Here is a 23325-nt window from a genome sequence, read left to right as displayed (position 1 = left end):
GTCCATTGAGCACCTTAGATCATTGACCTTTATTTCCTGAAGCCAGCCCAGAAATTACCAGATTTATTGAATTTAATTTCACACTTTACCAAGGTTAGATTATCATCGTGCCTATATTCATTTACCTACAATACATTACAACAGTGACTACATTTCTAAAGTACTTCATTGGCTGTAACACACTTTGGGACGCTCTGAGATCATGAAAGGTGCTGTATAAATGCAAGTCTTTCTCTTTCATTATGTATTTAATTTAATCTCCAACCAGTTTTAAAACAATTTCAATGTTAAATGTTGATATAAAGGCATTACCAAAAATAGTGACAACAGAGGTTCGTGGGCAGAAAGTGCATGCATGTGCAGGATTTTAAATAAACTAGTAAGTTCATAAATATAAGTTTTTATATACAAGGCGGTGGCAGCAGAGTTGGGAGAGAGACTTCAGAAACTCACTCAACAGTGTCACCTAGGAGCCATAGCCTGCAACTACATTGTGGCAGATGACAGAATTAAATGGAAGAAGTTTACATAGCAATTTACAATATTAAATGCTGCCCGAAAAGTGTGACCAAAAATCATGAAATGAAGGAAGGTGTTGGGATAGGAAATGTGTGTCCTGTGCAAGATCTTCAATAATCGGGGCGCAGTCTTGCATGATATTGCACTCAGTAAATCTGAGATTATGGTCTCTATCTTACCTTTCTCTGTTGTCTTCATGTTTGCTGTCTCTCTCTCTCTGTCTTTCCTCCATAGTTATGAGGAGAGACTTGAGACACTGGGACAATTTACACTAGACCAGCGCAGGTTGAGGAGATTTACTGGAGAATTTTAAAATGAAGAAGAGTTTCAGCAATTGAGCTGATTAACTGGTACTGACACAAAGCACTGGGATTCCTTTCCAGAAGAATAGAATTCAAAAGCAGAGAGGTTGGGTTAAACTCCTATGGAACTCAGTTAGACCACACATGGAGTATTGCGCTCAGTTCTGGTCTCCATATTACAGAAAGGATAATGAGACACTGGAGAAAGTGGGGAAACGATTTACAACTATCATAGGAAACAGTTTTTCCTGATAATTGTACCCTCTCAGTTCTGGATCTCTTTTCTCTGGACGTAGATAAGATGTTTCCACTTGTGGGGGTGTCCAAAACTAGAGACTGAATATAAAGTAGTAACTATTAAACCCAATGAGTAGTTCAGGGGAAATGTCTTTACTCGAGTGGTTATAATGTGGAACTCCCCACAAGGAGTGACTGAGGCAGATAGCATTTAAGGGGAAGGGCTAACAAGGCCAGGGAATACACATTAAATGGTAGGACACACAGAGGTGTAGAGGAACAAAGGGACCTTGGAGTGCATGTCCACAGATCCCTGAAGGTAGCAGGCCAGGTAGATAACGTGGTTAAGAAGGCATATGGAATGCTTGCCTTTATTAGCCGAGTCATAGAATACAAGAGCAGGGGGGGTTATGCTTGAACTGTATAAAACATTGGTTAGGCCACAGCTAGAGTACTGCGTGCAGTTCTGGTCACCGCTTTACAGGAAGAACATGATTGCACTGGAGAGGGTACAGAGGAGATTTACAAGGATGTTGCCGGGAGTGGAGAATCTTAGCTATGAGGACAGATTGGATAGGCTGGGTTTGTTTTCTTTGGAACACAGGAGGCTGAGGAGTGACCTCATTGAGGGGCCTAGATATAGTGGATAGAAAGGGACTATTTCCCTTGGCAGAGGGGTCAACAACTAGGGGGCATACATTTAAAGTAATTGGTATAAGGTTCAGAGGGGATTTGAGGGGAAATTTCTTTACCCAGAGGGCAGTGAGGGCCTGGAACTCACTGCCTGAAAGGGTGGTAGAGGCAGAAACCCTCACCACATTTAAAAAGTACTTGGATGTGCACTTGAAGTGTTGTAATCTGCAGGGCTACGGACCTAGAGCTGGAAATTGTTACTAAGCTGGATAGCCTCTTGTTGGCCGGCGCGGACATGACGGGCCGAAATGGCCTCCTTCCTTGCTGTAAATTTCTATGAAGCTAGATAAACACATGGGGAGAAAGGATTAGAGGGATATGTTAATAGGGTTAGCTGAAGTAAGGTGGGAGGAGCACGGAGCATAAACACCAGCACAGACCTGTGGTCGAGTGGCCTGTTTCTGTGCTGTAAATCCTATGTAATTCTACTTAATCTTGAGAGATTGGGTATACTGCACAATCTGCATTCAGGTAACAGTGACAGCTCTGAGAGATTGCAAAGAAAAGGGAAAATTGCTGATGTAAGAGTGAGCATGGTGTGGGTGGAAGTTGTGCCTGCCCCCAGATCCATCCACAGAATGCCTCCCTTGGAGTATCTGAGCAGAAAGGGTAGGAAATGGTTTCTGAGTTCTTGGGCATTCGCACCGTTGAGAGGCGCTAAGAACAGCCCGTTTCAAACCTCTCGGCTGATGAAAGTCACACAGGACGAACCAGCAAGTGCAAAATATAATCCGCGAGAGCATTGAGCGGCCTTGGGCATGTTGGGCCAGCATGTCCGGGATTGGAGGCCAGACCTGGTGCACAGACTGTGCTGTGGACACTCTGCCACGGAGGGAAGAACCTGCTTTTCAATCAAAGCAATTTTATCATGGAGTTTAGAAAGGTTTAATCTCATTAGCTCTATCATTAAGCTTCAGTTGTAGCTCCTGATAAATCATCAGCAAACTGAACTGAGTCGTTCAGTTCGATGGGAAATACTCGTCCCTCTGTGATGACCTCAATCAATGGTAGTTGCTGATTGGAGGGCGTAGTTTATTGACTGTTTCACTCAGTAACCCACCCTCCTGAGGTGAAATCCTCGCGTTCACTAACACTCTGCGATGCAGTGTTGTAGAAGACACAGGGGATTCTGCTACATGGAAAATCTGACCCACCAGACATGTTCAGGCATGCTCTGGAACATTCTGTCTGCCTCTCTGCCCCACATACATGAGGGAATGAAAGGTGTTTTACTTGGAGTGACCTGGTTCTTTTATTTTAACGTGTTTTGGGAGTTAGGGGAGAGGTTTTGCTCATCAAGGTGTCCGTGTTGAGTAATGGAACATTTTCACACTTTTGACGCAGTGTTGTCAGCTCTGACATGGTTTAGCTAGAGTAAAGCTCCCAATATTTTGCTCCAATTATGTCTTTTAGCCACCTATAGTCTAGCAAATATGTATTTTCCTATCAGTGGTCATTATGGCCTTTCAGAATGGCATTGACAATTCAGTGCCAATTTGCCGATAAGAACGAAGTTTAGACTGTCCAAATGAATTTCACTCAGGCTCCGCGGCACTGTCTGAAATCTTTTAGCCAAAGGGCAAAGGGCAGTAACCTAAGCCACCATGCCATTCTGTCCACCCACCTTGTTACTGGGCTATGTAAATGTGGGCTGCTGTTACTATATTCACTGATCAAGCTTTCTCTCTTCCTCCAAGGTCACAGTGATCCCTTGATTGGGATTTCTTTCCTCCTCTCTCCTTCCTCCTCCATTCCTTAGCCTTGCCCTGAGCAGCCTATCCTCAGTAGTTTCAGTCTTCATCTGAATTCCATTTGTCTCATTCCTCCAACTTCTTTGCCTGTCCTCACTCACTGTCCCCCTATATATCAACTCCCCACCCTCACCCATGGACAGCTCCTTGACCTTGCCATTATAAGTCCTCACCGCTTCAAAGGCTTTTGGTCATCAACAAAGCCATGCAATCACTTCCTCAACATCCACGCCTTCCTGCCCTCCGCCAGCCCCTTTGCCCCTGGAATAAACTTGCCTTTACTCTCTACCCCAAGTTTCTTTGCCAACTCGCTCTAATTCCCAACTCCCCTTTCCCTACCCTACACAGACTGCTTTATCTGCTGAACCGTTCCCTTAGCTCTACTTTTGTTGCCCTCATCCTCAACAAGTCCCTCGTGGTGTCTCGCCCACCATTCCCACGTTCGCGCTCTCACGCCTGTGGGTCTGGTGGAACATCGCCAGATCTGTCTTGATCACCTCGAGAAGCACCCTATCTCTCCTCTATGGCTAAGCACTCCTACTGCTTCAAGATTATTCTTGCAGGTATGGATATCCCCAGATTGTTCAACAACCAAAAACTGCTCCAAGCTCTGTCTCTTTCTCCCTCACTTTCATCCTCTACAATTGTGACTATTTAGCACAGCTGCCTCTAGTGTCGCTAACAGCTCCTCCCTTATCCCCAAACCCCCGCAGCCCCTCCCTCACTCATCACCCAGCCCCTTGTCAGTCTGTAGCCTATCCCCCTGCTCTCCCCAGGCTCATGCTATCTATGGGACCCATCTTTCTTCCCGCAATCGCCTTCCCATCCAACTTCTAATCACTCAACGGCCTTAACTATTCCACGTGCATCATTCTCCTCCCTTTCAAAACTGCTGTCATCACAACAACAACAACAACTTGTATTGATATACTTACTGCTCAAAGAGCCCACCCTTGACCCCGGCCTCCTCACAACTACTGCCTCATCTCTAACCTCCCCTTCCTTTCTAAGTTCCTTGAAAGTGCCATTGCCAAGCAGCTCCAAGCTAAATGTTGGTCAGGACACTGGGAGAACTTCCTGTAGTCCCATCTTTTGCATTCATCTGAGAGAGCAGATGGGGCCTTCGTTTAATGCGTCACCTGAAATGTCAGCCTAGATGTTAGGGTTAGGGTTAGGATTGTTTGTGGAGCGAGACGGTTTGTGGAGCGGGAGGGGGAGGGGTTTGTGGTGCAGGAGGATTTCCTACCCTAAAGGACATTTGTAGCTAATTGAGCATTTACGACAATCCGGCAGCTTCACTTTTACTGATAGCAACTTTTTATTTCCTGATTTTCAAATTCTCAAAATGTTGTGGTGGGATTTGAACTTACATTCTCTGGATTATCAGGCCAGGTCTCTGATTGCTAGTATTTGTGTTGATAAATAACAGTTTAACACAATTTCAGCAAGAGAAGCTCTGTGATTTTACACAAGTCCCACAGAGGGTGTCCACCAATATTGAATAAAACAGGGATCTGTTCACAATCTCCAGACATGTTTCCGGAGATTGATTGCACGTAATAGTGAAGAAGTGTTGGAGCCGGTACCTTGGGGGTTAAAGTGTTGGAGCGGGTACCTTGGGGGTTAAAGTATTGGAGCCGGTACCTTGGGGTTAAAGTGTTGGAGCCGGTACCTTGGGGGTTAAAGTGTTGGAGCGGGTACCTTGAGGTTAAAGTGTTGGAGCGGGTACCTTGAGGTTAAAGTGTTGGAGCGGGTACCTTGGGGTTAAAGTGTTGGAGCGGGTACCTTGGGGTTAAAGTGTTGGAGCCAGCAGGACGTGACATCATAGACTCTCCCTGAGATCCTCTCTGGCCCAATCTGCTCGCAGTGAAAGTTGCCAATCCCATTAACTGCTGTCTATAACAGTCCACGCTGACCAATCCTGCAATTGCGCCCCACTCAAAGCTCTCTGTCCATTAACCGGAGTATTGTGATTATGTGTACGGTGGCCTAGTGTTTACAGTCCTGGGACAGCAACCCAGAGCTCGTGAGTTCTTGTGGAATGGCATCAGAAATTGCCAGATTGTTGTTCAAAACCCATCTTTTTCACTAATATCCTTTCGGGACGGGAACCTACCACCCTTACCCAGTCTGGCTCCACTTGACTCCAGTCCCACATATTAATGGCCTCGAGGCAACTCGGAATGGGCAATAAATGCTGCCTTGTCCACATCCCAAGAACAAATTTAAAAACGTTTATTTACTAGTAATTTAGAGCTAAGCAGCCATTTGTAAAAGTATAAAGCCAGACATCTGCCTTCAAGTCCCATTGCCCATGTCGTGACACATCGATCACACTCATCACACCCACCATATAACCACACAGGAAATGAGAAGCATAATTATTCTTCACATCGTATATTTCAAGGAGTATTAAAGCACCGATGGAGAATTTCTGGCAGTCATTCAATCTAGACAACAGTCCAGCGCTTGGCTGCATTCCAGCTGTTGGCTCACGGCCAGCTCCCATCTCTCTGATGTCATTAATGAGGTATTTACCAGAGCTGCACTGAACCTTGACTCTGCTTTGTAAACTGATACTGAGTTCAGAAATCAAACCCATTGCTTTCCGTTCTCATCTTATTTTTCCTTGGTGCACATTACTGTCGGGTGACTCCATGTTGCTGGGTGTTGCCTGTCGACTGAGCGAGCTGGGTCACACAGCAGTTGTAGTCTTTGCCCCATCCGCCCTGAACACACGTCTTTCTGCATTTTCTCTCCTAGCTCCCTTCGTGGTCCATGGAAACTACTTCCTGCTCTTGTGGCCACCCAACTTCCCTTCCTGCCCCCCTTTCAAAACTAACATCACACCCCTCTCAAAAAACCCACCCTCGGCCCCTCTGTCTTTGCAAATTGCCGCCCCATCTCCTACCTCCCTTTTCTCTCAAGTTCTTGAACATGCTGTCCCCTCCCAAACCCATGCCCATCTTTCCTGCAACTCCATATTTGAACCTCTACAATCAGGTTTCCGTCCCTGCCACAGCACTGAACTGGCCCATATCAAAGTCACAAGTGATATCCTGTGTGACTGACCCATGGTAAACTATCCCTCCTTGTCCTTTTCCATCTGTCTGCAACCTTTGCCATGACTGACCTCCGTCACGCCTCTCCACCTCTCCTTGTTCTCCTCCTCATTTACATGCTGCCCCTTGGTGACATCATCTAAAGAAACCAGGTCAGATTGCACATGTACAGCTGGAACTCAATGCTACCTCAGTTGGTCCCTCCAGTCTCTGTGTTGTCACACTGCTTGTCCAGGACATCCAGTCCAGGATAAGTCACAATTTCCTCCCGTTAATCTTTGGGGAAAATAAAGACAATGAGTGTCGGCCCTCTGCACAAACTGCGTCCCTCTCCCTGTCTGAGGCCGAACCCGACCGTTTGCAATCTCAGCGTCCTATTGACCCTGAGCTGAGCTTCTGACCCCATGTCCTTCCATCACTAAGACAACTTCTTCCACCTCCACAACATCGCCCGACTCCTCCCCTGCCTCAGCCCATCTACTGCTGAAACCCTCATCCGTAGCTTTTATTACCTTTAGACTATTCCAATGCTCTCCTGGTCGGCCTCCGATCTTCCACCCTGCATAAACGTGAGCCCATCCAGAACCCTGTTACCCGTATCCTATCCTGCACTAAGTTCGAGCCACCCATCACTCCTGTGGCCACCTTTGGCTCGCTATCCATTTTTGTCAAATTCCGTCTCTGCGAAACAGCTTGGGATGTTTTTCTACACTAAAGGCACTATATAAATGCAAGTTATTGTTGAAATTCAGTGGCACGCATCTCATTGTGAATTTCAAGTGAACTGCTCAGTTATGGAAATTACTGTTTTTGTTCAATGAAAAGATTTAAATGCAAATTGTATGTCACAGAAATTGCTGGCTTGGCAGGAGTTGGATTACAGGAGGCTGAACTTTCTGACTGCAAGCCTGAATCCGGGCAGCAGAGGGCATCTTGCACAGTGTCTGCACAGACCATTGTGGGGCACACAGCATCAGGCCACTTAAAGCTGAGCTTCTGCATCAGAGTCTGAGAGTAGAGACTGCACTCATTGCAACCCTCCCCTCCATGGTAACTGGGCGAGTGGGTCTGGGAAATCGGGGGGTTCCCAGCACCCTGCAGTGTCACAGCGCACACTGCTCTCACACTGTTTCCTACTGCTGCTATTCGATACAAGAGCTTCATTCTCTACTGAGCAGGTATACAAGTGAAAAATGGTAATGAGGAAACTAACGAAGATAGACAAATCGCCAGGACCCGATGGTTTCCACCTCATTGTATCAAAAGAAGTAGGTGAGGACATTGTAGATGTTCTTGTTATGATCTTCCAAAACACTTGATTCAGAAATTGTCCCCTTGGAATGGAAAATTGCCAATACGTAGCTGATCAGAGAGAGCCAGCATGAGCAAGTCACGTCTAACGAACCTAGTTACATTTTTTGAGAAGGTAACAAACGTGGCAGATAAGGGAGTATCGATGGATGTTATTTTATATGGACTTCCAGAAGCCATTTTATAAGGTTCCACACAAAAGACTGTTAACAAAAATGAGAGTGCGTGGAATTGGCAGCAACCTATTGACATGGGTAGGGAATTGGTTCAGAGGTAGGACTCAGAGAGTAGGGATAATGGGCATGTACTGAAATGACCAGTGGTGTGCCCCAGGGATCTGTACTGGTGCCTCAGCTTTTCACTATATTTATAAATGACTTGCATGGAGGAATAGAGAGCCATATATCCAAGATTGCTGACTATACCAGGTTAGGTGGCACAGTAAATAGTGTAGATGGGAGCAGAAAATTGCAAAGGAACATTGATTGATTAAGTGAGTGGGCAAAACTGTGGCAGATGGAGTTCAGTGTGGGGAAGGTCATCCACTGTGGACCCAAGAGAGATAGATCAGAGTATTTTCTAAATGGTGAGAAGCTAGGAACTGTGGTGGAGTAGAGATTTAGGGGTCCACGTACAGAAATCACTGAAATCTAGTGGGCAGGTACAAAAAATAAAGGAATGTTGCCCTTTATGTCCAGGGGCCTGGAATACAAAGGGCTGGAAGTTATGTTCCAGCTGTACAGAGCTCTGGTTAGACCCCATCTGGAGCACTGTGTTCCGTTCTGGGCCCCGCACCCCAGGAAGGATATATCGGCCTTGGAGGGGAGCAGCGCAGATTCACCAGAATGGTACTGGGGCTAAAAGGGTTAACTTATGAGGACAGGTTGTGTAGGCTAGTCTTGTATTCCCTTAGAACATAAGGACATAAGAAATAGGAGCAGGAATAGGGTATTTGACTATCGAGCTTGCTCCACCATTCAATAAGATCATGGCTGATCTGCTACCTCAACTCCACTTTCCTGCACTATCCACATATCCGTTGATTCCCTTAGTATCCAAAAATCTATTGATCTCTATCTTGAATGTACTCAACGATTGAGCTTCCACAGCCCTCTGGGGTAGAGAATTCCAAAGAGAGTGAAGAAATTTCTCCTCATCTCAGTCCTAAATGGCTGACCCCTTATTCTGGAAGATCACAACCACTGTATCCACTATCTCTGTAGCCACCTCTTTTAAAACCTTCGAATGTAGGTCATCGGTTCCAGGGGATTGGTTACCTTTTAGTCCCTTGAGTATAGAAGATGAAGGGTTGGTATAATTGAGGTGTTTAAGATGATTAAAGGATTTGATAGGGTAGTTCAAGAAAAACTATTTCCTCTGGTGGAAAAGTCCAGAACAAGGGGGTAGAACTTTATATTAGAGCGAGGCTGTTCAGGGGTGATGTGGTGAAGCACTCGTTCACACAAAGGGGAGCGGGAATCTGGAACTCTTTTTCCCCCCCCCCCCCCCCCCCCCCAAAAAAAGCGGCTGGGGTTCAATTGAAAATTTCAAAGCTGTGATTGATGTATTTTTATTGGGTAGGTCAGGGTTACAGACCAAGGCGGTACGTGGAGTTAAGATACAGATCAGCCATGATCTAACTAAATGGTGGAACAGACTCTAGGGGCAGAATAGTCCACTCCTGTTCCTACGTTCCTTCCTGCTGGAGTGCAGCTTCCATTCATCACATTTCATGCAAAGTTCCTGCCCAGTGTTAAATCTTCCTAATTTCAGATTAGTCCATCCGTGGACAGTACACCAGGAGATGTCCATCCGTGGACAGTACACCAGGAGATGTCCATCCGTGGACAGTACACCAGGAGATGTCCATCCGTGGACAGTACACCAGGAGATGTCCATCCGTGGACAGTACACCAGGAGATGTCCATCCGTGGACAGTACACCAGGAGATGTCCATCCGTGGACAGTACACCAGGAGATGTCCATCCGTGGACAGTACACCAGGAGATGTCCATCCGTGGACAGTACACCAGGAGATGTCCATCCGTGGACAGTACACCAGGAGATGTCCATCCGTGGACAGTACACCAGGTGATGTCCATCCGTGGACAGTACACCAGGAGATGTCCATCCGTGGACAGTACACCAGGAGATGTCCATCCGTGGACAGTACACCAGGAGATGTCCATCCGTGGACAGTACACCAGGGGATGTCCATCCGTGGACAGTACACCAGGGGATGTCCATCCGTGGACAGTACACCAGGGGATGTCCATCCGTGGACAGTACACCAGGGGATGTCCATCCGTGGACAGTACACCAGGGGATGTCCATCCGTGGACAGTACACCAGGGGATGTCCATCCGTGGACAGTACACCAGGGGATGTCCATCCGTGGACAGTACACCAGGGGATGTCCATCCGTGGACAGGACACCAGGGGATGTCCATCCGTGGACAGGACACCTGGGGATGTCCAGATGTGCATAATACATCGGGACAGTTTGGGTGTATTGGCTTCTGCTGCTTTGAATCGTGAACACAGGTAGCAATGAGAAATGACTGCATATGTGCAACTGTTCCTGGGTCCTGATAGTTTCCAAGTTCCTGACTGTGCTCCTTTCTCCATATCAGAGGGTCTGGTCCATATTGGGCATCAGGCTATCAGAAATAAAACAAAATGACACTGATGTTTCTGTATCATGCGCTTAACCTGCTGGTTTTGATTGGATAGATTGATGCTAATTATACTGCCAAAGCTGGAAGTTTACATCTGGTGCAAGCAGTTTTACTCTTGATACAGGGAGCAAGACCGCCCTACATTGTCGTTAAAATCAGTGACAGAGTTAGAACAACTTAAAACACTTAACAACAGTCGAGTTTGTCCATTTTGATATCGCCAGGTTGTATTGGGCAGGAAGTGTCTTTATCTCAGTGGAGTCCAGTTATTGTCACGGACTCTGTAACTGCTCGATGGCAGTCAGCGAGGCCACGGTGATTGACCATCACAAAGGGGAAAATGATTGACAATCGATAGATGTAAGCAAGAAACAACTTGCATTTCTATAGCTCCTTTCATGACCTCGGGAGATTGCAAAGCTCCTTAACTCCTGTACATATCTGGATCATTCACAATACCACTGGTAAAATACCGATCGGAACAGGCCGTGTGTCAGCAGCTTTGCTGATGTTGATGTTTGAATCCGCAGGGCACGAGCAGTGATGACACTGAGCTGCGTTATTCCTCTCAGTATGAAGAGCGGCTGGATCCCTTTGCCTCTTTCAGCAGGAAGGTAGGTCTCTCTGTCGGCACAGCCGTACTCTGCTTCGCTTTTCATTTTTCAATGAGAAGGTACAAGAGCAAAGTTGTCAGTTCTATTAGTTTTTAAGATTATAGTGGAAAACAAATGTAGCAGTTTAACCAATTACTGCCAAAGACAAAAGTGATTCTCCAGTCAGCCCATTGCATCACTGAGGAACACACACCTTGGGCCCGATTTTAACTGTTCCCATGCTCGGCGAGAGCGAAGCGGTTGGGTTAAAATGGAGGCAGCCTGCTCAATATTTTGACTCCCAGGTTTCGGGAGGTATCCGGAGCGCTCACTCCAGGCAGGTGAGGGCCTCGAAGAAATGCACACTTCAGATTATGATGATATAATCCAGGCCCTCTCACCATTTTAACCCAGTCGTGCGTTTGCTGGCCTTGCCAGGAACACTGGGCCGAGGAGGAACAGGCCCTTGAGGGCCCAGAAGGTAAGTAATTTCAATTTTCTCAGAGTTTCCTGGTGGGTCAGGTGGTGCAGGAGTGCTCCTCCAGGCTCTACAAGGAAACTGTGGCCATCTTTTGCCCTCATGTTGCCTCTGGTTCTTTTGCCAATCCCCTTAAATCTGTGTTCTCTGATAACAGACCCTCTGCCACTTGAAACAGTTCCTTCTTATTTACTCTTATCAAAACTGTTCAAGATTTTGAATGCCTCTATGAAATCTCTTCTTAACCTTCTCGACTCTAATGAAAAGAACCCCAGCTTCTCCAGTCTCTCCCCATAACTGAAGTCCCACATCCCTGGTTCCATTCCAGTAAATCTCATCTGCACCTTCTCCAAGTCCTTGACATTCTTCCTAAAGGCTGGTGCCCAGAAATGGACCAATCCGGCTGATAAAGTGACTACTGTTCTGGTGGAGCAAGCAGTGACCCTGAACTGACCGAAAGCTGCTGGTGTCTGCACACGCTGTAGCACAGAGGGCTTGGATACCGTGTACATATATTCCCCAAACAATGCCACAGGTGCCAGTGCCGTTAATAAAATATTATCCTGTTGACTTTTTTAAAAAAAAACAGGAGCGTGTAACCCTTCAAAGTTCTCAGTATCCGTCGTCACCTCCCTTCCCCACAAATTAAATAAAAATTGCAAATTAGTCACATGTCACTTGTTTCCTGATGATGATTTAACCTTGACTGAAAATGGCTTCTTAATATAAAAGAAGACATAAAACATTTGGTGTCCAGTGTCTCAGTGTTTGTTGTGGTGTGTCTAGGAACGTCAGCGCAGATATCTGAGTCTCAGCCCCTGGGATAAAGCTACCCTGAGCATGGTGAGTACAACCCACTTTTGCTGCTAAAATGATTGGACCCGTTGATTTTGAACGATCTATCAGCCTCCTTTCTCTTTTTAAGGGCCGTGTCATCCTGTCAAGCAAATTGGCTCGGACCGTTGCCTTTTTCTACACGGTGCTGCTGCACTGCATGGTCTTTCTCGTAAGGCGTTTTTATCTTCACTGAATTCTGATACAATGAACATTTCAAATATAACAGCGTGGCGGAGCGGAGCACGGTGGGGCATGGGGGGTGGTGGGGGTGTGAGGGGCGAAGGGCGGGGGGGAGTGGGGCAGGGCGTGGTGGGGGGGGCGGCAGAGCGCAGTGGGGGGGGTGCGGAGCACAGTGGGGGGGGTGCGGAGCGCAGTGGGTGGGGCGGAGCGCGGTGGGGCAAGAGTGCAGGACAATAGAGAAGAATGTCCTGCTCCAATCTAACCATTTTTAGAAGTTTTTTCTCGGTTCCAATGATCTGCAACGTTTTCCTTTAACTAGCGATTGCACGTTCAGGTAGGGCCATAATGCACTGTCCCACTCTTTCTTTAAATCTCCCATCTTTCGCTGGATCACGCAGTGGTTATTCCCTCCAGTCCCACTGAATTCATGACTGAGACCAAATATCCGCATAAACCTAGTGTATTCTACATATCCCATTTAATGTTTGTTTCATATTTCACACACGTAACATCAATAACATAGTCATACTCACAGACTCATACCTTTCAGGCAGTGTCCCAGACTCCTCCATCACCATCCCTGGGTAAGTCCTGTCCCACCGGCACAGTGGTATACAGTCGGGCGGGAGTGGCCCTGGGAGTCTTCAACATTGACTCCGGATCCCATGAAGCCTCATGGCTTCAGATTAAGCATGGGTAAGGAAACCTCCTGCTGATTACCACCTCCCGCCCTCCCTCAGCTGATGAATCAATACTCCTCCATGTTGAACATCACTTGGAAGAAGCACTGAGGGTAGCAGGGGCACAGAATGTACTCTGGGTGGGGAACTTCAATGTCCATCACCAAGACTGGCTTGGTAGCACCACTACTGACTGAGCTGGCCGAGTCCTGAAGGACATAGCTGCCAGACTGGGCCTGCGGCAGGTGGTGAGAGAACCAACACGAGGGAAAAACCTACTTGCCTTCAGCCTCACCAACCTACCTGTCCATGACAGCATTGGTAGCAGTGACCACCGCGCAGACCTTGTGGAGACAAAGTCCCGTCTTCACACTGAGAACACCCTCCATCATGTTGTGTGGCACTACCACTGTGCTAAATGGGATAGATTCAGAACAGATCTAGCAGCTCAAAACTGGGCATCCATGAGGTGCTGTGGGCCATCAGCAGCAGCAGAATTGTATTCCACCACAATCTGTAACCTCATGGCTCGGCATATCCCTCACTGTACCATTACCATCAAGCCAGGGGACCAACCCTGGTTCATTGAGGAATGCAGAGAGCGTACTAGAAGCAGCACCAGGTGTACCTAAAAATGAGGTACCAACTTGGGGAAGCTACAACACAGGACTACCTGCATGCTGAGCAGTGGAAGCAGCATGTTATAGACAGGGCTAAGCGATCCCACAATTAACGGATCAGATCAAAGCTCGGCAGTTCTGAATGGTGGTGGACCATTAAACAACTAACGAGAGGAGGAGGCTCCATGAATATCCCCATCCTCAATGATGGTGGAGCCCGGCACATGAGTGCAAAAGACAAGGCTGAAGTGTTTGCAACCATCTTCAGCCAGAAGTGCCGAGTGGATAATCCATATCGGCCTCCTCCTGTGGTCCCCACTATCACAGAACCCGGTCTTCAGCCAATTCGATTCACTCAGTTTATTACTTGCCCTCCCTCTTTCCTTGATTAGATAAAGTAGCAAAAGCAGCTCTGAACCTCAGCCAGATCGATGCCCTGCAGCCAAGGCAGGCTGTTAGTGGAGAATCACAGACACATGTCGCAGTTAGTCAGCCAAAGGTCACAGGTAAAAGGTAAGGGTGGAGCAAATCTCTGCTGAGTTGTATTCCAACATTTAACACTCGCACTGCCCCAGTGGTCAGCTATGGTTTATACAGATGAGTTCCAGAATGTTCTGGACTCCGGACCGATTGGTGGAAGGGTCGTCCAGAATCCATAAAATGTTCTGGAATCCGGACCCTGCCGACCTCAAGGTGCCGCCGTTGCCCGACCACGGGGCCTCCTAGCAGGCCCGCCCGAACATCTCCTCCGCGACGGGGCCCCGCCCGAACACCACCTCCTCGACGGGGCCCCGCCCGAACACCACCTCTGCGACGAGGCCCCGCCCGAACACCACCTCCGCGACGGGGCCCCACCCGAACACCACCTCCGCGGCGGGGCCCCGCCCGAACACCACCTCCGCGACGGGGCCCCGCCCGAACACCTCCTCCACGACGAGGCCCCGTCCGACCAGCTCCACAGCGACGGGGCCCCGCCCGAACACCTCCTCCACGACGAGGCCCCGTCCGACCAGCTCCACAGCGACGGGGCCCCGCCCGACGAACTCATTGCTTGGTGAACACCCCCGCCCCCCTTCTGACATCCCGAAATCCGGAAATACCCAAACCTGGGCTTGGGTGTTTCCGGATTCGTCACATCAGAAAGACGTTCCAAAGTCTGGAAAAATGCAAAATCCAGAATGGCCTCGGTCCCGAGGGTTCCAGATTCGGGGCGCTGCACCTGTATCTTAAAGCAAAACCTCAACATTTGTGATTTAGTCAGAAACTCACTTGGATAAATCATATGCCACAGCTCCTCGCGTATCCTCTTGTGTACATAGAAACATAGAAAATAGGTGCAGGAGTAGGCCATTCGGCCCTTCGAGCCTGCACCACCATTCAATGAGTTCATGGCTGAACATGCAACTTCAGTACCCCATTCCTGCTTTCTCGCCATACCCCTTGATCCCCCGAGTAGTAAGGACTACATCTAACTCCTTTTTGAATATATTTAGTGAATTGGCCTCAACAACTTTCTGTGGTAGATAATTCCACAGATTCACCACTCTCTGGGTGAAGAAGTTTCTCCTCATCTCGGTCCTAAATGGCCTACCCCTTATCTTTAGACTGTGACCCCTGGTTCTGGACTTCCCCCTGATTGAATCCTGATTGAAGTTCGTGCTCATTAATCAGGCTTCAGAACCTATTAAAGACACCTAACCTCACCTCAAATGCAAAAGTAATTTGTTAACCTTTTATTGCGCTGTCCAGGGCCCAGCTGGTTGAGGAGGAGGAGTCACATTAGGTAACATTAAGTCCCTGGTGTAGCAATGGTAGTCTGGGCGGAAGTGTTCAGAGCAAATTTGCCGTCTCATTGGCCCAGAAATTGCTTCCGATCGCGAAAGTACCTGGTGGTCCCGGAGGTTCGACGGCCTGCGGTCCTGGGAGTCTACGCGAAGACCAGCGTAGGTGCCCATGTATCCCAGGATCGTACGGGTTTCATAGACATCTCTGGGATCACTTGGGCCGGCCCGACCTATCAGAGTAGGGGATCCCCATTCATACTTATAGTAATTCCGTATGTACGGAGCGGCCATAAATATGAATGGGAATACACCCAAAAACTGAAAATACATTTTAAAAACACATTATATATTTAAAATTAATTAAAAAGCAATTTAATATTTTATACAAAAAAGTATTTTTTTGGAAAAAAAATTGACATGTTTTAACAGGGCTAAAAATAAACTTACTTTAATGGACAGGATGTTTAATATATATAAGTGAGTGATAACATTTTTTTTAAACTCTTACACTGGTAAAAGCTGGTCATATGCCTGTTTTTACCAGTGTAAGAATTTGAAGGACATTTGCTGGGCAGGAGTTGGGGCAAATAGCCCAAATCTCCGTCCACAGCAGCCCTTTCTTGAGAGGTCGCAAGTGGCGGGTTTAGGCGCATGCACTTGGCATGCCTAAAGCCGGAAGTTGCGGGGACCCCACGGGAGCGAGCACACCTTGGACCCGCCCGTGGGGAGCGCGATTTCAGGCCCATTGTCCTGGGGATGGATCAAGTTCCTTGATTGTGAGTGTAATGGGGTGAAACGGTTGGGGTTTTGGCATTAAAGGACACATTTCACTGAATGCTTGTATTTCTCAGGTGCTGTACAAGGTGGCTTGGAGTGAGAGTGTGGGCAGAGACTGCGCTGCCTATTGTGCGAAGAAGTGAGTATGAAAATACTTTGTGCTGGAGATGGCTGGGTGATTCTTATCAATATGACACGCAGCGTTACACTCAGAACATTCACTGTATGAACTTACTTCATATTATTCCTCCATTCTTCATCGCTGGGTATTTCAGATCACCTTCAGACTTTTCCTAGAGATTGCATTTTTTCTTGAATTCCCCCTGCTCTGTTTTGTGCCCATAGGAGACTGTATGGAAATAGTTTTCATAAACAGCAATATTCATTTTAAAAATAAGTCACTTGGAGAAGCCGAAAGCTGAAAATTGAATGGAAGAACATAAACCACAGTGTCGATGTAATCTGGGTGCTAACAGTACACCCCAAGACATTATTGAGAGAACATAAGCCATTTGAAGAGCAGGAAATGTCACTGGGCTCAGAAACAGTCTGTCCCTTTATCAGAGATCAACACCGCTTACTCACCTCCTCACCCTATCCCCACCCTCAGGCCCACTCATATATCCCAAAGCTTTCCACCACTGGGGTTTGTAGACGGATTGATCGAGATTGTGTGCAATGATTAGTCAATAGCTTCAGTATCGTTGTAATGTGCACCTACCAAATGGACCTTGGTCTTTTTACCTCCAGCAGCACCGATGTTACTGTGCACTCTCAGCTCTGGACTTCCCTGCTGCCTCATGCCTCTCAACGGCCCAAATCCCCGCATGTCACCACATAGACCATTAAACCTTCTCCTATACCAGCACCTTTAGGGTCAGACTGAAGTTTTTTTTCTCAACTTCCTATTGCCAAACCCTGATTTGTTTTCCACCACAATCGCTCTTTGTTCCCACGTCTTTCCCTTCTGATACAGGCTGTCCCCGCAATCCCCCTCCCCCCCCCCCCCGCAATCCCCCTCCCAATTCCCCCCCCCCGCAATCCCCCCCCGCAATCCCCCTCCCCCCCGCAATCCCCCTCCCCCCCTGCAATCCCCCCTCTTCCCCCCCCCCGCAATCCCCCTCCTGCAATCCCCCCCCCCGCAATCCCCCTCCCCCCGCAATCCCCCTCCCCTCGCAATCCCCCTCCCCCCCGCAATCCCCTCTCCCCCCCCCCCGCAATCCCCCCTCTCCCCCCCCGCAATCCCCCTCTACCCCCCCCGCAATCCCCCTCTACCCCCCCCGCAATCCCCCTCTCCCCCCCCCGCAATCCCCCTCCCCCCCCCGCAATCCCCCTCTCCCCCCCCCGCAATCCCCCTCTCCCCCCCCCCCCCCCCCGCAATCCCCCTCTCCCCCCCCTGCAATCCCTCTCTCCCCCCCCGCAATCCCCCTCTACCCCCCCCCCCCCGCAATCCCCCCTCTCCCCCCCCCGCAATCCCCCTCTCCCCCCCCCCCCGCAATCCCCCCTCTCCCCCCCCCGCAATCCCCCCTCTCCCCTCCCCCCCCCCGCAATTCCCCTCCCCCCCGCAATACCTCTCCCCCCCCGCAATCTCCCTCCCTCCCTCCGAAAACCCCCTCCCCTCCCCCCGCAATACCCCTCCCCCCCCGCAATCCCCCCTCTCCGCAATCCCCCTTCTCCCCTCCCCCTCCAAATTCCCCTCCCCCACCGCAATCCCCCCTCTCCCCTCCCAATCCCCCTCCCCCCCCGCAATCACCCCCTTTCCCCTCCCCCCCCGCAATCCCCCTCCCCCCCCGCATTCCCCCTCCCCCCCCGCAATCCTCCCTCTCCCCTCAATCCCCCCTCTCCCCTCCCCCCCGCAACCCCCCTCCCCTCCCCCAACCAATTCCCCTCCCCCCCGCATTCCCCCTCCCCCCCCCGCAATCCCCCCTCTCCCCTCCCCCTCCCAATTCCCCCCCCCGCAATCCCCCCTCTCCCTCCCAATTCCCCCCCCCGCAATCCCCCCTCTCCCCTCCCCACCGCAATCCCCCTCCCCCCCCCGCAATCCCCCCTCTCCCCTCCCCCTCCCAATTCCCCCCCCCGCAATCCCCCCTCTCCCCTCAATCACCCCCTCTCCCCTCAATCACCCCCTCTCCCCTCAATCACCCCCTCTCCCCTCCCCCCCCGCAATCCCCCTCCCCCCCCGCAATCCCCCTCCCCCCCCGCAATCCCCCTCCCCCCCGCAATCCCCCTCCCCCCCCGCAATCCCCCTCCCCCCCCGCAATCCCCCTCCCCCCCGCAATCCCCCCTCTCCCCTCAATCCCCCCTCTCCCCCCCCCCGCAATCCCCCCTCTCCCCTCCCCCAACCAATTCCCCTCCCCCCCGCAATCCCCCTCCCCCCCGCAATCCCCCCTCTCCCCTCCCCCTCCCAATTCCCCCCCCCGCAATACCCCTCCCCCCCGCAATTCCCCCTCTCCCCTCCCCCCCCGCAATCCCCCTCCCCCCCCGCAATCTCCCTCCCCCGCTCCGAAAACTCCCTCCCCTCCCACAATCCCCCCCTCCCCTCCCACAATCCCCTCCTCCCCTCCCACAATCCCCCTCTCCCTCCCTCCTCCACAATCCACTCCCCCACAATCCCCCGCTGATTCGCCCCTTTCTCTGGCCTCATTGCTCTCTGACCCTGCACTTTGTCACACACACCATGAACATCCCTCGCACCTTCACATCTTTCCATTTTTTTAACTACAGTGGAAATATTGATTTAAAACAAAACTCAAAGAACAGGAACGAAAGTTTTTAGCTAAGGGGTGAGTGTATAATTTAAAAACCTGCGCACAGGCTGATAGATACACAGTAGAAGGACCCTGCCCTAGCACAGGCCTTTTTACACTTGTCTTTTTCAAATATTGATCCACTTCCCATTTAAGAGTGATTGTGTATTCTGCTTCCCCCGCTATTCCTGGCCGGGTAGTCCGGATCCTCACAGCCCTCTGCCTAAACAACATGCTCCTGTCCACTTCCTCATTCATTTGCTGATGTGAAGTGTATACCCTGTGGTTATCTCCTCACTGACCAGTGTTGGGGTCAGTGTCTGCGGGCGATGCTGGTGAGTTGCCCTGTTTGCACTTGCAACCTCAGTCAGTGTTGCACATTCTGCGTAGTGTTGTTAATAGTTCTGTGCCAGTGACCTGATCTGTTCCCTTTCTCTAGGTATTCTGACCATCTGCACAAGTTCCATGAGGATGGAGACGCAAGGGACATGTGGCAGTGACGCAGAGGATTGTGGGTCCCACTGTCCTAAGGCCACTGCTGATTGGCTGGAGCCCAGCAGTGCTTTCTGTCTCTCCCTGGGTGAAGTCTACAGCAGGTGCCTGACCTGGGGCAACGCTAGTGTAGCTCAGCTTTTTATTTCAGAAAGTGGGGGAAGCATTCCTTTCATGCATTTGCTCCATTAGTGGAGAAACTGCACGCCTACAAAACATAACTTGCTTTGCTCCATAGCCGCTTTATTGCAGATAGCCTATACTGATCGCTGATTGTTCAGACCGGTGTTGCTGAGTGCAAACACGTCAGAGTACTAGAGTTATCGAAGTACGTGGGAGATACTGAGCTTCTCAGACCTCTGCTACAATCCTGTCAAATTCCAATCTCCAGATTTTGAACATCTTGTTATTGAAAAAAAATTCTTGTTAGGTGCCCTGATCTTGGGGTTAGAACAATTATGATGTGGGTTAAAGTAAAGTTGTAAAACAATGAAAATTTTGATTTGATTATTAATAATTTTAGCATGTCAACTAAAGGATTGTGTGTGTAATAACCCACACTGGGAGTGAATTACTGGGCAATGGGGAAGGTGGCATCGAGCTTACAGACTTTGTTTCCATGACATCCGAACCTGAGACTGAACTTTAGCAGCTTTCTCATCGCCAGCATTTACCTCACATCATTTATGTTAACTCCTTCATTTATGATTATTTTCTTTATAGTTATACGTAGATATCGTTCTATTGCTGCTGACTGCACCAGGGCCTGAAGTTAAATACCCTCGTGCGATTGTGCAGTGCAGCATTGCTGGCTTCTCTACCGTCTGGTACAAGCTACATAGACTAGACACACTGTCAGCAGAGTGCGTGTAGCCAGCCGATTGTGTGTTTCCGTTAGGATCCACGTCCAGTGAGGAAACAGCAGCAGAATATTGTAAGATGTTGCGTTGTGTTTCTGTAACTCCAACCATTAACCTCTGTCGATATCTGCGTACGTGTGCTTATACTTTCTAATACCAAATATCTATGTTCTGGGTGATGGAGTGAACACTTTAGCTTGAATAAATCATTTGGCATCACTCATTAAATGTTGCTTGTTTATTTTCAGCTCTGGTTTGAGTCTGACTTCATGCTGATTTCTGAATTAACTTTTTAATGCTATGAGGCAGACGGAGCGTTCTCAATACTTTATTAATAGCACGATGGGATGCAATGCTCTCATCCATTCCTTCTCTTCTCCATCCCAAAACTTACATATCTTTGAAACATTACAATTACTGAGAATGAATGTACAGCGACAGTTCTTTGCTATAAATGGTGTCAGCGTGGCTCAGTGGGCAGCACTCTCGCATCTGAGTCAGCGGGTTGTGGGTTCAAGTCCCACTCTAGAGACTTGAGCACAAAAATCTAACCACTCCCAATGCAGTACCGAGGGAGTGCTGCACTGTCTGAAGGACAGTACTGAGGGAGTGCCGCATTGTCAGAGGGGCGCTCCTGAATGAGTGTGCACTGTCTGAGAGGCAGGACTGAAGGAGTGCCGCACTGTCGGAGGGACAGTACAGAGGGAGTACTGCACTGTCTCAGGGGCAGTACTGAGGGAGTGCTGCACTGTCCGAGGGGTGGTACTGAGGGAGTGCTGCACTGTCGGAGGGGCAGTACTGAGGGAGTGCCGCACTGTCGGAGGGGCAGTACTGAGGAAGTGCTGCACTGTCGAAGGGGCAGTACTGAAGGAGAGCTGCACTGTCGGAGGGGCAGTACTGAGGGAGTGCTGCACTGCTGGAGGGACAGTACTGAGGGAGTGCTGCACTATCGGAGGGGCAGTACTGAGGGAGGGCTGCACTGTCGAAGGGGCAGTACTGAAGGAGAACTGCACTGTCGGAAGGGTGGTACTGAGGGAGTGCCGCACTGTCGGAGGGGCAGTACTGAGGGAGCGCTGCATTGTCGGAGGGGCAGTACTGAAGGAGAGCTGCACTGTCGGAAGGGCGGTACTGAGGGAGCGCTGCACTGTCGGAGGGGCAGTACTGAGGGAGCGCTGCATTGTCGGAGGGGCTATTTGGATGAGATGTTAAACCCGCCTGCTCCCTCAGTTGGACGTAAACGATCCCAGGGCACTATTTTGAAGAAGAGCAGGGGAGTTCTTCCCGGTGTCCTGGGCCAATATTTATTCCTCAACCAACGTCACACAAATAGATTATCTGGTCACTATCACACTGCTGTTTGTGGGACCTTGCTGTGTGCAAATTGGTTGCTGCGTTTCCTACATTACAACAGTAACTACACTTCAAAAGTACTTCATTGGTTGCAAATCGCTTTGAAACGCGCTCTCTCCCCATAGCCCTGTATCAATCCCCAAACTAATCCCACTGCCCTGCTCTCTCCCCATGGCCCTGTATCAATCCCCAAACTAATCCCACTGCCCTGCTCTCTCCCCATGGCCCTGTATCAATCCCAAACTAATCCCACTGCCCTGTGCTCTGCTCGTAGTTCTGTTTCAATCCAATACTAACTGAATCCCAGTGCACTAAATCCCGCTTTACAGGATATACATGCTGGAGGATGAGGATGAGGAGGAGTAGGCGGCTGTAAAGGAAGCAAGATTAACCAGGCAGAACCAGCAGAACCCTTCTAGCTCTATCGACGTTGGGTCACTTTCCAAGTGCTTACCCAACCGCTCTGCCTCAGGGGCTCTGTCTCAGGGGCTCTGCCTCAGGGGCTCTGCCTCAGGGGCTCTGTCTCAGGGGCTCTGCCTCAGGGGCTCTGTCTCAGGCGGCTACACTTCAGTCCTGAAGGTTTGGAGGAGCTCTGCTCTTGCTGCAGTCAGATCGGTGACCAAGATCCACCGCACAGACCCCTCACACTGGGACACAGACCCCTCACACTGGGACACAGACCCCTCACACTGGGACACAGACCCCTCACACTGGGACACAGACCCCTCACACTGGGACACAGGCACCTCACACTGGGACACAGGCACCTCACACTGGGGCACAGACCCCTCACACTGGGGCACAGGCACCTCACACTGGGGCACAGGCACCTCACACTGGGGCACAGGCACCTCACACTGGGGCACAGGCACCTCACACTGGGACACAGGCACCTCACAGTGGGACACAGGCACCTCACACTGGGACACAGGCCCCTCACACTGGGACACAGGCCCCTCACACTGGGACACAGATCCCTCACACTGGGACACAGATCCCTCACACTGGGGCACAGGCACCTCACACTGGGACACAGGCACCTCACACTGGGGCACAGACCCCTCACACTGGGGCACAGACCCCTCACACTGGGGCACAGACCCCTCACACTGGGACACAGGCACCTCACAATGGGACACAGACCCTTTACACTGGGGCACAGACCCCTCACACTGGGGCACAGACCTCACACTGGGACACAGACCCCTCACACTGGGGCACAGACCCCTCACACTGGGACACAGGCACCTCACACTGGGACACAGACCCCTCACACTGGGGCACACACCTCACTGGGGTACAGAAAGTGACCATAGCTCTAACATTGTTATGCCACAGGCTCATTCCAGGGAATCATGGGACGCTTGCCAGGTC

At 49.9% G+C, this 23325-nt stretch overlaps 1 protein-coding gene across 1 annotated transcript in view; it reads left to right on the top strand.

Moving 5' to 3' along the window:
• The window catches only part of LOC139226561 (protein CASP-like), a 578052-nt gene extending 557204 nt beyond the window's left edge, over positions 1 to 20848 (top strand). The window contains exons 19-23 of the mRNA XM_070857406.1: positions 11084 to 11167; positions 12411 to 12467; positions 12550 to 12630; positions 16577 to 16641; positions 19689 to 20848. Of these exons, the coding sequence (XP_070713507.1) occupies positions 11084 to 11167; positions 12411 to 12467; positions 12550 to 12630; positions 16577 to 16641; positions 19689 to 19749 (348 nt within the window). The 3' untranslated portion in view covers positions 19750 to 20848. The remainder of the gene's footprint in view (positions 1 to 11083; positions 11168 to 12410; positions 12468 to 12549; positions 12631 to 16576; positions 16642 to 19688) is intronic.
• Positions 20849 to 23325: the final 2477 nt, after the last annotated feature.

The sequence above is a fragment of the Pristiophorus japonicus genome, chromosome 16 (assembly GCF_044704955.1).
Source record: "Pristiophorus japonicus isolate sPriJap1 chromosome 16, sPriJap1.hap1, whole genome shotgun sequence".
NCBI classification, from domain to species: domain Eukaryota; kingdom Metazoa; phylum Chordata; class Chondrichthyes; family Pristiophoridae; genus Pristiophorus; species Pristiophorus japonicus.
The sequence above is the reverse complement of the archived record's forward strand: the minus strand, read 5'-3'. Positions and strand labels throughout refer to the sequence as shown.